Raw genomic sequence first — 13681 nt, forward strand, 5'->3', positions numbered from 1 at the left:
GGAAGGTGAATATGTACTTTAATTTTCTTGGCTTAATATGCAGTGCCTTGCAACTACATGCTTTATCTTACATGTGATGTTCATCTGGGTTATACAGCTGTTGTAGAGTGACACAAGTGCGGAAAGTATGCAGCAGACAATTGTCACTGAGTCCGCATTTCCGCCACCCCGAAATACACTTGGCCGGATGAGGTGACGCCAGTTACGTCACTGGACATGTGCTCTTAAATACGTCATTGCGACAGCGGCCTCAGCACTCGCTGTGTACTGATTGTACCTATTTTTACAGATTTTCTGCACCTGTGTCAACGCGCGGGGCACTCCGTGGCTTATAAGACCGCCGACCACCTCTTGGTAGCCACCTCCAGTCCCCACAGAACGCCTGAAGCCTCCGCCATGAACACCGCAGCGGTTCTCCTGTTATTCTGCGCCTTGTCGTCGGTGAGTCCCCGATGAATTTTAAGTCTACTTTTACGTTGTACATATATCTGTTGGCACAGCTTCTTTTACGTAACATATTTTCCATTACCCCTTTACGTTATCATCCATTGCTGAAAGAGCATTCTCCCTCCCTCTCTCTCTCTCTCTCTCTCTCCTCCTACAGATAGTCTGTCATAATTTACATGTAGTCCACAGCGGACGTCCTGCCTTCGATTACTACCACAGGCCCAACTGAAGTCCAAGTGAATGTCCTCTATATCATAATACTTCACCAACGGGCCTGCGCCCGTGGGGCTGTGCATATTCAGATCAGTCATTTGCCTGGATGACGGCGTATCCGGACACGACCCTTGATCTAGTGTAATAGAAACGTAATTCATCCAGTCAGACGACACTATTCCAATATTCCACGGGCCAGTTTCAATGATCCTGTGCCTAATGCTATCGTAATTAGCGATGTCTTTTCGTCAAATGGGTGCATGTAAGGATCGTGTGCTGCGTAGCCCCATATTCTTCAACGTATGCGATGTACCCCGAAACACTTGTGCCTGCAGCTACTTTGTCTTCTGAACTGCCACAGATTACCACATGCCCTACTTTGCTGAGCAGGAAATCTCCGACATTCTTAGACGTTCAACACCATCTCGTGTGTTCACAGTTCTTCGAACAGTTTCCGTAGATTTTCACGACAGGGAGTTGTGGCGGTTCGTATCCAGCCAGCCAGAAGACGACGAAAAAATACTAATACACGTCAGCGTTTAATATTTTGAATTAATTTATTCATCAACTTGCATATTTCACAAGGCAAGGTTCCATATTCTGGTGTGCATAAATTACAGTTCCCTCTATACATGTAAATTTTTGTCAAAGTTAAAAATTTATTAACATACGTTATAGTTCTGTTCCGTCATTTGAGACATTGTTACGTACAGCTAACATACCAGAGCGCGTGACGAAAATTTATGCACTGACAAGTACTCATTTTGGTGGAGCGCTACAAATAGTAATGATGGTTCTGAACACACAACCGACAGGACCTGTGGTTTGCCTTGGATCAAAACGCAGGCATTATTGAACAAAATGGAATCTTAACACTACAATAATTATACGGCTAGCGCTTGCAGAAATTAAGAACTATATTCATGCTACTTTTTCCAAATGTGTTCTCTCTCTATAACATCATGTCAAAGTCGTATTCAATTCTCAGTCACACCAGAGAACATCTCAAACTGAATTCATTCTCTATTCAGCATGTCCGCCATCAAAGGTACTCCTTTATCTGCCACTCAACACACAATCTCTGCAGCAGACTTCCTCTTACGCTTTAATGGAACCATTAGAACATTGATGAACTTGTGCGTCGAGAAATAATGTCAACATTTGTCGACTGTATTGGCATGAACTACAGTGTTATAAACGGGTTGAGAAATGAACTAAATGAGCTACGTCAAGATACATGTAGGCACTTGTAACAATGCATTGATTTTGACAAAAATTTACAGCCACTGTGGAACCATAGCTTTAAATATCAATATACAAAGGATGCACCAGCTAAAACTGACACTGGTGAAAGTTTACCGTTAATAGAAGCAGAAAGCTTTCAGTAAATATGAGTTCACGAATGAGACGTATGGGAGATAATTTTATATTGGTGGGTACGAAGCGCGACTGACTTCAATATGAAATACTGAGTTGGTATATATCTATTTGATATGTAAGCTTTTCGATTAAATTCTTAACTTATTGTCGAATTTTAGTCATGACCCATCGTAGAGGAGGGTGGCGTGATGGTCCCAGGCTGATTTTTTTGCTGGTGTAACATGACATCTACAGCCGACGTTGTTCAAGATGGATATACCATAGCTTAGGCCTCCGAGGTCACCTGACTTCAGTCCTCTAGATTGTTGTGTCTGGCTTTATCCCAAATGTTCACATGTGTGTGAATTCCTAAGGGACCAAACTGCTGAGATGATCCTTATCTAGACTTACACATTACTTGAACTAACGTACGCTAAGAACAACACACACACCCATGCCCGAGAGAGGACTCGAACCTTCGGCGGGAGGTGCCGCGCAATCCTTGACATGTCGCCTCAGAAACTGTTGAAATGTGTGTGAAATCTTACGGAACTTAACTGCTAAGGTCATCAGTCCCTAAGTTTACACAGTACTTAACCTAAATTATCCTAAGGACAAACATACACACCCATGCCCAAGGGAAGACTCAAACCGTGCCGGGATCCTCCGCACAATCCATGACTGCAGCGCCTCAGACCGCTCTGCTAATTCCGCGCGGCATGTGGCCTCAAACCGCGCGGTGCTTCAATTCAGATGCGAAGTGTACAGCGCTTCCGACGATACGACTGGAGAACTGGAGCAGCCAATTGTACAACCTTGTCAAGATTTACGAGACAAATCCGGGGTTATGTGAAAGAATTCGTACCTCCCTCCGCAGGCGAGTGTAGTACTGGACCCGAACGTGTCGACAACACGTGGATCACCTCTGTTAACAGGTACGAGTGTACACTGTGTATGTTACGTGCTACGGTGGTGTTGCATTTCTTGGTAAGGTAGGCCGTGGCTTAAATTTACGCCCAATTAGGTGGAGACCTAAGTGAAAGGTTAACATTTCAAATACATTTTTCCTAACTAGTATAATATTTTGTACTGAAGTCAGTGACGGCTCGTAGCCACACACTCAAAAACATCTTGCAAACAAGTCGTTTGCAGACCTATTTTTTACCGGAACGAATTTCCTGCTATTATTCTAAACTTTGACCTGTCTCAATTTCAGCTATTAATTATGATATATCGTGTAATCAACTCGACATTATGAAATGTTAGTCTATCCTTATGCCCCTTTTATGACACATTACACTGTACATAATTTACTGCCAGCGATAACTGTCATCAAGTGCTCACCATGTCTGATTGATTCTTCTCCTATACCCATATCTTTTTCTCCACTTTGTATGCTAGTATTTTATTTTCAGTGTTTTTACTGCTCTTCAGTATGTAAAGCTAACAGTTATTTTCTTTTCTTTTAACTGATACATATGCATGCTAAGTATTCTACTTTTAAATAGTTAAAATAGTGACAGTGAGCAAAAAACCCTGTTATAGTACATATACTACCAAGTTAAAGCCGGCCGGATTGGCCGAGCGGTACTAGACGCTTCAACCTGCAACCGCACGACGGCTACGGTCGCAGGTTCGAATCCTGCCTCGGGCATAGATGTGTGTGATGTCCTTAGATTAGTCAGGTTTACGTAGTTCTGAGTTCTAGGGGACTGCTGACCTCAGAAGTTAAGTCCCATAGTGCTCAGAGCCATTTGAACCATTTGAACCAAGTTGACGAAACAACACATTATTCTGTGACAAACTGTATAATATATTGGGTGAACCAGAACACCAACGAAAAACTTTCGGAGATTGTTCAGGGATAGTTTCCGAATATTTTAGTATGAGGGGCATGCCGTCTCCCATGAATCGTTATGGAGTAATTATATTTCGTTTGATTTCTTGCCCCTTGTATTGCTAATGCATTGAAAATAACTGCACACCAGTGGAATGTCGAGGGTATGCACTGTGTGTCTTGTTTGGTAATAAACTTGTTCTGTTCACTCATGTTACATAGTGTTGACAACAGTACGGCCTATCTTACTCTCGGTCGTGAACCTTGTATTCAGTACTACTCGGTCCTGCCTCGGGTTTGTTTTTGTGCAAGTTGTAGTTGTGCGTTTACAGTGATATACGTTAATTTGGGTAGGTTTACTGCTGAAGAATTGGCCAATATGCATCGCGCCCTTGGGTCCACCGAATGCAGAGCAAAAGCGGCACGAGGCGACGCTGAGCTCTGCTGTTCCCACGGCGACGGCAACCACAAAAAATAGTTTTGCATTTGTACATGGCGCCCTCGAATAGCCGGATCGTTTCATATTACTAGGTGTTGGTGATTGTGTTACATGCTTTTTCAAGAAACAAAGACAGTTCTGGTAACAAAGTAGAATAAATCATAACTGCATTATTATCCTGTAACCAGCCACGGGAGGTCACAGGCCCCTACGGAAACATTCAGAAATATCTCTCGACAACCACAGAAATTTTTCCAGTTGTGTTCTCGTTCACCATAATGAACATGTGAAACAGTCTATATAACACATAAAGCACTGGGACGGTTGTAGGTAAGAATTGTGGTTGCGTAAGGCAGAAATTTCGTCTAACTTTTCTTTGCAAGCACAGAAATTAAGAAGAGTTAGAATATTCAAAAGGTGCAAGGGTTAGAATTTTAGTATTAACAAATATTTATTTACAACTTGGACAAAACAGATATGTGTTTCAAAGATTTACTGTCCTTCAGAGTACTTACCAGCATTCTGCACAGCCCGTTGCTCGTGATGTGAAAGCTTTAAGATACCCTAGTGGAGCAGTCTATTGCCCGATGAATCTCTACGACACTTCTGAAACGAATTCTTCTCTCGTTCTTCTGGTTGCAGGCTGAGTTCCAAAAATGAGCAGCGTAGAGAAAGAAAGGGTGACATTTTCTGCAGAACCCATCCATGGTTCGATGAACCCTCTGCCAGGCACTTAATAGTGAACTGTAGAATAACCATTTAGATGTAGATCATTTTGAACTGTAGAATAACCATTTAGATGTAGATCATTTTGCAGGACACTGCTTGAGTACATTTGGTGCAATTTGTAACTGATTTTTTTTTCATATGTGGGGTTGGGAAGAGCTGTCCCACCCACCACATTCCCCAGACTTCAGCCCTGATAACTCGAATCCTAAACTGAAGAGAGTACTTCATGCCATTCGCTTTAGAACTGTTACAGAGATTAGTCGGGCAATACACTGCTGCACTCGACGTACAACACACTGGCGCTGCTAACGGTATTCTAGGATTCCACATTGCTGGCAGTGGGTTATAGACAATGCTGCTGACTACTTTGAAGGACACTAAATGGTTCAAATGGCTCTGAGCACTATGGGACTTAACTTCTGAGGTCATCAGTCCCCTAGCACTTAGACCTACTTAAACCTAACTAACCTAGGGACATCACACACATCCATGCCCGAGGCAGGATCCGAACCTGCGACCGCAGCGGTCGCGCGGTTCCAGACTGTTGCGTCTAGAACCGCTCGGCCACTCCGGCTGGCTGAAGGACACTAAAACTTTGAAACATGTATTTGGTATAAACTGTATTTAATTACTCGTCACCATTACCGTTCCAACCCTTGTGATTGTAACATATTTTTATTTCTTCCAGTTTGACTGTGCTCTCATTTCGTTCCAACATTTGCACATTTCTCTCTGCAGGTTGTGGACTCGCGATCTGTCAGCGACAAGCCTAAGCGGACCCTCTTCTTCCCCTTCACCGATGTGGTGAACACGGTGGTGGGCGGCGCCCTGACCGCCGGTGACGTCCTCGGACACGACATCATCGGCGCCGCGGAGGACGTCGCAGAGGTTGGGATCGACGTCTTCGAGCAGCTCGCCGAGCAGCTGCTGCAGGCCAACTCGCTCGAGTCGACGCTGATGAAGTGCCTGGCAGACCTGGGCAAGGTGGGGGCGCAGGCCGCGGAGCAGGTGGCCGACCAGGTGGTGGACGCCATGGTGGACGCGATCGCCGCAGCGCTGATGCAGGGCTCGAGCAGCTCGGCCGCGCTGGGCCAGGGCGCGGGCAGCGTGCTGGGCGGCCTCTCTGGGGAGGTGGCCCAGTGCCTGGCCGACGCCCTGCTGGGCATCCTGGGCAACCTGGACGGCGTGCTGGGCGACGCACTGGGCTCAGTGACTGGCAGCGTGGGCGGCATCCTCTCCGGCGTCACCGGCAACTCCAACGTGACTGGCACCGTACAGGACGTCCTGAATAACCTGGCGAACGGCTCGTCGGTGGCAGATGTCGTGTCTGGAGTAACTGGCAACGGTACTGGCGTCGTGTCTGGAGTAACCAGCAACGCGACCGGGGTCGTGTCCGATGTTACAGGTGGTCTGACGTCGGGTCTCACCGGAAGCTCGGGCTCGTCCAACATCGTTAGTGACGTAGTGTCCGGCGCCACTGGAACCGTTGGAGGTCTCCTATCTGGCAGCACTGGGAGTTCGAAGCCAAAAGGCTCTGCACTCGGTGGACTACTGGGAAAACGCAAATGAACTTTGAAATGATGCAGCCTGCAGACACACTTTTCCACATCTGTTCACCCAATGGGTTCCAACTAAAATTCAAATCTGTGAGTCTGTACCACGTTAAGGCACTTCGAAGCGAATAAATCTAGATTGAAATCTTTTCTATTGTTTCATATATGTATAGTACATGCAGTTCCAGACTGCAATGGAATGGAGCACATATATAAGAAGACAGCAAACTTCATCTCAGATACTGTGGTTGCGCTCAAAAATGATATAGGTGCTGATGACAGAGTGGAAAGTGGACCAGCCATACTGGCTGTAGGAGAGACATAATAGCCCTTTGTCAGTGGACAGGTGGAATGCGATTTTGCTGGTGGGGTCTCTGGGCATCACTGTTGACTCCCTAGAGAGAGAGTCAAAGGTCTAGCTAGCCTTGCGTGTCAGAAACTGAGCCAGCTAATCACAACCCTGTATACAAATCGTGTATGTACTCTTTAATAAAATCTACACCTTCCTCTCCACAGGTATGGCACAACAACCTTAGTGATATATTTTTTCAGTGAGGACTACAGGTTGAAAATGGCAGCAGAAGCTTTATTTACGCGTTTGGACTTTATGAGTCATCTGACATCTGCAACCTAGATTTTTTTGGTTAGTAAAAAAAAATTAATAGTTCTTAAATTCAAGACATATCGTATAGGTAAATGGAGTGGTTCTCCCAACAAGTCAAACGGAAAAATTAATTTCTTTTTCAGCCACTTTAAAATGAAATTAAACGCTAAAGTAGGTTGGAGTGAGGTATGGGCTCCTGAATGGCTGGCACAAACATCTGTTGCGCGAGCCAGTCTTCGGACGATACCACTCGAAAAGGGACGCTTCTCCTTGGCACTTGTGAACGGCGGACGCGCAAGACTTTCACTGATAGTCGTAAGTAAGTCGGCAGGTTTGAGTATGGTGGTGCACAGTATTGGTGAGAAGTTGCGTATTAATTACCTTGTTCCATTGGCTTTCGTTTTCCCCCTTCAGCAACAGTTGTCGGCCTATCCGTTTGACTGCAAACAGTGTAACATGCGAGGGTTGGAACTTAAATAGTGGCAACTATTTATTCACAACCGATAGAAAAGAGTTACAAGTTTGCACCTGTTACTGTCCTTCAAAGTAGTCACCAGCGTTGTATGGGACCCGTTGCCAGCGATGTGGAAGGCGTAGTATACCGTTAGCAGAGCCTGTTCTGTTGATGTTGGGAATGGAGCGATCTAAAATTATGATGATTCTCGTGTAGGACTGTGGTGGTGTTATCCTAACGCATTGCGGACCTCCACGCTATACCGTCAATGAACGGTATTACCGTTCATTTTTGGAGCATCACCTACGGCCAGCTTTGCGAAAGAAGCGGCGACACTTTCTGCGCAACCCACCCATCAGTTTGCACGACAATGCGCGGGCGCATACAGCGCAAGCTGTGGATGTTCTGTTCGGTCGATGGGACTGGGAGGTACTGTACCGTCCACCATAGACCTCGGAGTTAAGTCCTTGTGACTTTGATTTGACTCCAAAGACGAAGGAACCACTTCTTGGGATTCGCTTCAGAACTGTTCCAGAGATTCGACAGGCAGTAGACCGCTCCATTCGCACCATCAACAGAACAGGCTCTGATAACGGTATACTACGTCTTCCACATCGCTGGCAACGGGTTCTACACAAGGGTAGTAACTACTTTGAAGGACAGTAACAGGTTCAAACATGTAACTCTTTTGTATCGGTTGTGAATAAATAGTTGTCACTATTTAAGTTCCAACCCTCGAATAAGTAGTGTTTCAGAAACTTTCATGAAAATATATTGTCGATGGGGTGTGGCAGTTGCAGCAGAAACAGTCTTATACTGGCTTAGTTTGGTTTATTCCACGTTGGGAACCTGGTCGGGCTAGGAGTAGTTGCATATGCTTTATGCGAAATGTTGGTTGCATCCGTTGTGTGACAGGGGACTGAGGTAAAAGTAGAGGTGGAGCCCGGAGGTCAGTTGCGTTTAAGGATTTGAGACCCCTTAATGTCATAATCTACGTATGCTATCTCAAGACGTGCCGTAGCAATCGGTGGCAATCCTCTTCCTCGAAAATTATGAGGCCTATTTTTTTCGATTGAGATGCATTTCAGACGAGACACTGTGGACGAAATGAATGACGAACTCAAGCTGCTAGAAAATGGACTGATGGATGTCTGCTGTGTGAAATGGGAAGACGGTAGAAAATTAGTGTTGTTAGTGGGAGTTCTCAGTATTCAAAAAAAGTTTTGGCACTTTATTACTCGTGTGTTAATGATAGTTTGAACAACAGCTACAGGAAGAAACATTTTTTAAGAGAATGGTTATGTTTAAATATTCCATTCTAACGTATTGAAAACAGGTATTTTCTTACAATTTGTTAGTGCACTAAATAATACATGCGTTAACACTACGGATGCCATTACACCTAACAAAGTCATTCGGAACTGGAAGAGGAATTACACGAAGAAATTTCGTACCAACAAAATTATTCTCAACAACTCTAGAAAAATATTCGTGTATTTGAAGTGAGAACACGTGGGCCGCCCGGAGTGGCCGAGCGGTTCTAGGCGCTTCAGTCTGGAACCGCGCGACCGCTTCAGTCGCAGGTTCGAATCCTGCCTCGGGCATGGATGTGTGTGATGTCATTAGGTTAGTTAGGTTTAAGTAGTTCTACGTTCTAGGGGACTGATGACCTCCATGTTAAGTCGCATAGTGCTCAGAGCCATTTGAACCATTTTGAGAACACGTGGAAGGAGTAAGCGATAATAGAAAATACCTTAAGCACCTACTTTTGATGGTCAAAGCTAACTGATTAGCGTCATATTTCTCTCCAAACTTCTCCAAAACCGATATTTCGATACTACTACAGGAATATTCTTCAGGAATCTTCTGGTATTACCCAGTGGCTGAAATTCCTTCTGCAGATTACACTGTAGCATTTGCCTCTAATGCCAGCGCTCTTCACTGAATGGAAGAACTAAATAGAGCAGATAAAATGTTCTCGCGTTTCCAGCTGCGTCAAGTGATTGAAATTGTGTAAGCTTTCTGCCAAGCACTCCTTAGCCATTGCTCAGTGACATGAGTGCCAGTGGCCTGCTGGTACTCCCTTACTCACCTTATCTGCCGTTTGTGACGTCACTGGTAAACGCGGCAATGCCATATATGGACACACGTGGATTCGGAATTCGATGTGCCCGGTTGATCTCAAGATCAAAAGAACCCTCGCTGCGCTGAGCTACTGGTCACTGTTTCTACTGAGGGTGTTATCGTTCAATTTTATTTCATTGGCTTCACTGATTACACTATCCCAGATGCCATTAGTGAGAGCCACGACACAAGTTTCGCCAAAATTGATCAAGTCCTTCCCAAAGGAAGCTCAGCTCAAGCAGATTTCGCGGGATGGTGTAGGCTTCTTCCGGCACTGATGTACAATGCATACTGTTTGTCCCACTTCAGAATGGCTACACTCGCAAGGTATCTTGTAGAGCCCAGGAGTTCTGAGGCCTGCTGCGTCCTTAACTGGCTCAGTAATTGTTCGAGTTTTTTCGGAGGCCATGATCGATTTGAGCTTGTGTTTTTTTCAGCAAGCGCCTTATCTTACTCGACACGGAACCAGAAAATGGCAAGAAAGCAAGTTTTTTTTCCTGCTCCTCGTCTGCGGTCTTATTGTGAATCTTACTTGAAATCACTTTATTTATTTGATGGACGTTTAGCGTTTCTTCTTGAAGACAATGCGTAGGTGGCTCAGCTCGTGAGGCAGGTCACCAGCGTCTGACATCATTGCGCTTTTTCTCCTTAAGATGATGACTGATGGCGTGCAAGTACACATTGGTGTGAATAGGTTTTCCATGGATGCTGTAGCTTAGACATCCATTTCGTTTGCGGCGGACGAGAACGTCGTGAAAGGGCAATGCATTGCCTTTTTTCTACCTACATGGTGAACTTTATGTTGTTATTAATGCTATTCCGATGGACCGAGCGAGATGGTGCAGTGGTTAGCCCACTGGACTCGCTTTCGGGAGGACGACGGTTCAAACCCGCGTCCGGCTACCCTGATTTAGGTTTTTCATGATTTCCCTAAATCGCTTAAGGCAAATGGTGCGTTTGAAAGGGCCTGCCGATTTCCTTCTTCATCTTTCTATAATCCGAGATTTTGCTCGGTCTCTAATGATTTCGTTGTCGACGGGACGTTAAACGTTGATCTTCTCCTCCTCCTCCTTCTTCTTCTCCTCCTCCTCTTCCCCCAGCAATGCTGAGATGTTCCAACAACTTGTCAAGTTTCTCACTTCTTTGGGGCCTAATGACGAACGTGTCGTCAACATATCGAAAGAAACAACAAGGCCGTGTCTAATGCAATATCTTCAGAATTCTCCAAGAAGAGGTTTGCAACATCTGCTACTAAAGGTTTCACATCGCAACGCCGTCCGTCCGATCGTAGTTCTGGCAACTATGCAGAAAATAAGAAGATGTATGAGTGTGTCTAATTAGATGGACCACGTCAAGTACAAAGAACTGCGAAACTAGGTCTAATGAGTCTCTGATAGGCATATTCTGTTGAAGAAATCGACTGGATTTTTAATATGATGTTTACAGTGTCCTACATGTGTAGCGAGGAGATTGCCTTAGCAGTTCGTCTTATTGTAGGTTGGTGAAGCAATGGTGAATACGATGAGGTAGAGTCTCGTCCCATTCTTGTGGAGCTTCGGAAAAACATAAGCAGTCCGTGGTCTACGTTTCTGAGGGAGAAGTTCCTTAACCACACTGTCCTCCATCGAAAATCGTTTGAGAAGCTCAGATGATTTTCTCATTATTCTCGATATAGGGTAGCGTGGTTCATCCAGTAGCTCACAGCTCTTTGTGTCGTATTCCGTGTGTTCCATAATTACGGCTGCGTTCCCTTTGTCAGCAGAAAGGACTAAAGTGGTGCCATCATTGCGTAGTGCGTGTAGACCATTTGCCCATCCATGGTCATACTGGGTGCTGTTAGCTTTGCTTTCGTGAGCATATGGCCCATTTCACGCTATATTTCGACCGCTTTGTCACTTGGGAGCTTGCGGATTGCCTGTTCAACACCACTTATTATTTCACAGACGGAGACGTCCCGCGGCGGAGATGGAAAGCTAAGTCCTTAAGAGCGGAACAGCACTCGTGTCTATATCTCTCGCCGTCAGGTTGATGACGGTGCGGTTGAGAGTCTGTGATCCGCTCAGCGCTGTTGCTGCGAAACGTGGCTGAACTTCCCATTCTAGTTCGCGGTAGTTCGTTTCTACGATGACTTAAGAAAACCAGTACGTACTGCAGAACAAAGCTGAAAGGAGCATGGGAAGTTTTATCGTCTACGTTGCCCGAGAAATCTACTTTAGCTGATCATGCTTTATAAAACTGTCACCGGATCATATTCGACGATACCAGTGTCGTGGCTCGTACTAACGCCTTCTAGGATTGTGTAATTAAAGAAGTGATTGAAATTAAAATCAGCTATAACATCATTTAGAGTCGATGGCTCTCAGCACAACGTGGGCTCCAGTGATTGCGATGTTAAAACGGGCACATGGAAAGCCGCTGCAACGTATGTCCATACATGGCGATGGCGCGAGGACGAGGTCCACGAGAAAGACAGGCCGCAGCGCGTACGTCACGAAGGTATTCCTGCGCTCGCTCGCTCGCTCAAATCAGCAGACATACTGTGGTGTCACCGCCAGACACCACACTTGCTAGGTGGTAGCTGAAATCGGCCGCGGTCCATTTAGTACATGTCGGACCCGCGTGTCGCCACTGTGTGATCGCAGACCGAGCGCCACCACAAGGCAGGCCTCGAGATACTGACTAGCACTCGCCCCAGTGGTACGGACGACATTGCTAGCGACTACACGGACGAAGCATCGCTCATTAGCCGAGCAGATAGTTAGCATGCATTGCTCATTAGCCGAGCAGACAGTTAGAATAGCCTTCAGCTAAGTCCATGGCTACGACCTAGCAAGGTGCCATTTGTAACATTGCATGTACCTCAAGATAGAGTCTCACTTGTATCACCAAGAACGTTGTAAACCAATGAAGATATAAAAGTTAAGTGTTCTAGTAGCTACATACTTTTCTTTATAACGTTAATAAGTATCCTGTTTCAGACCTCTATCTAGCCGACTTAAGATTACGCGTGCCTTTCGGCTACTTCAGTGTGGCGTAGCTGTCTTATTACGCCACAACACAAACTACGTTTCTACACCTGTTAATTCGTAACTAGGCGTGTCCGTACAAACCAAGACTGAATCTTCTACTGGAATTCGCTGTCATGGAATTTTACTCTTATTAGTCATGGGAAGTCCATGGGCCTACTTATAATTTGTTATGGCTGTGCTGGCGTACAATAAAATAAAATCATGCTAAAATGATTATCAGTTGCATAAGGCACCACTTCCAGCATGTAATGAGTACTGTTAAGAAGGAGAGGCTAAATGCTATAAACAAGCCGTTATACCTTTTGTACCGAGTATTGATCTTAAAGTACATTTTGCTGTAACACTGTCAATCAGTAAGACTTCATAATAGCAGATTCCGCAATTCTCGTTAGTACTTACACACCCAGCTGCGAGTTAACAGGTTTAGAAACGCATTTTGTCTGTTGAGCTGAGTGAGCGAGCGAGTTTAGGACTACCTTCGTGACGTACGCGCCGCGGCCTGCCTTTCTCGTGGGCCTCGCGCGAGGACGAGTGACGTCACAGCAGGCAGGTAGCGTATATGCGGGTACCAGCCGCCCACTGGTAGTCATGCTTCTGACAATGGCTAAGTAGCGCTTGCCCAAAGCTCGTGTAATTTTAATGTCTTGACGCGGCTGGAAACACAAGAACTTTTTATTCGGTCACCGACGCGAGACTGTGCATTCTTGTTAAAACATAGTGACTTTGAAAGTAGGCATGAAAATTTGTTATGAGAGGAATAACGTAATTTGCAACCAATATATGGAAAATAAAATACTACATTTTAACAGTGAAGTCGCGTAACCAGATGATGTGGTTTTTTATTTATGGTAGTTGAAACTATGACTGGACTGACAGTGTAGTGTTGGCAGAAG

At 45.2% G+C, this 13681-nt stretch overlaps 1 protein-coding gene across 1 annotated transcript; it reads left to right on the top strand.

Moving 5' to 3' along the window:
- Positions 1-282: 282 nt before the first annotated feature.
- Positions 283-6726, top strand: LOC126414339 (uncharacterized). The gene is made up of 2 exons (XM_050083338.1): positions 283-441; positions 5763-6726. The coding sequence occupies exons 1-2, from the start codon at positions 397-399 to the stop codon at positions 6591-6593; spliced, it is 876 nt and encodes a 291-aa protein (XP_049939295.1). The 5' UTR covers positions 283-396; the 3' UTR covers positions 6594-6726.
- Positions 6727-13681: the final 6955 nt, after the last annotated feature.

The sequence above is a fragment of the Schistocerca serialis genome, chromosome 1, assembly GCF_023864345.2.
Source record: "Schistocerca serialis cubense isolate TAMUIC-IGC-003099 chromosome 1, iqSchSeri2.2, whole genome shotgun sequence".
Taxonomy (NCBI): Eukaryota; Metazoa; Arthropoda; class Insecta; order Orthoptera; family Acrididae; genus Schistocerca; species Schistocerca serialis.

Excerpts from the sequence above, each read along its gene's own strand:
- LOC126414339 (XM_050083338.1), top strand. The coding sequence starts at position 397 with ATGAACACCGCAGCGGTTCTCCTGTTATTCTGCGCCTTGTCGTCG. Across the intron at positions 442-5,762 it reads TATTCTGCGCCTTGTCGTCG|GTTGTGGACTCGCGATCTGT; the intron begins GTGAGTCCCCGA and ends TTCTCTCTGCAG.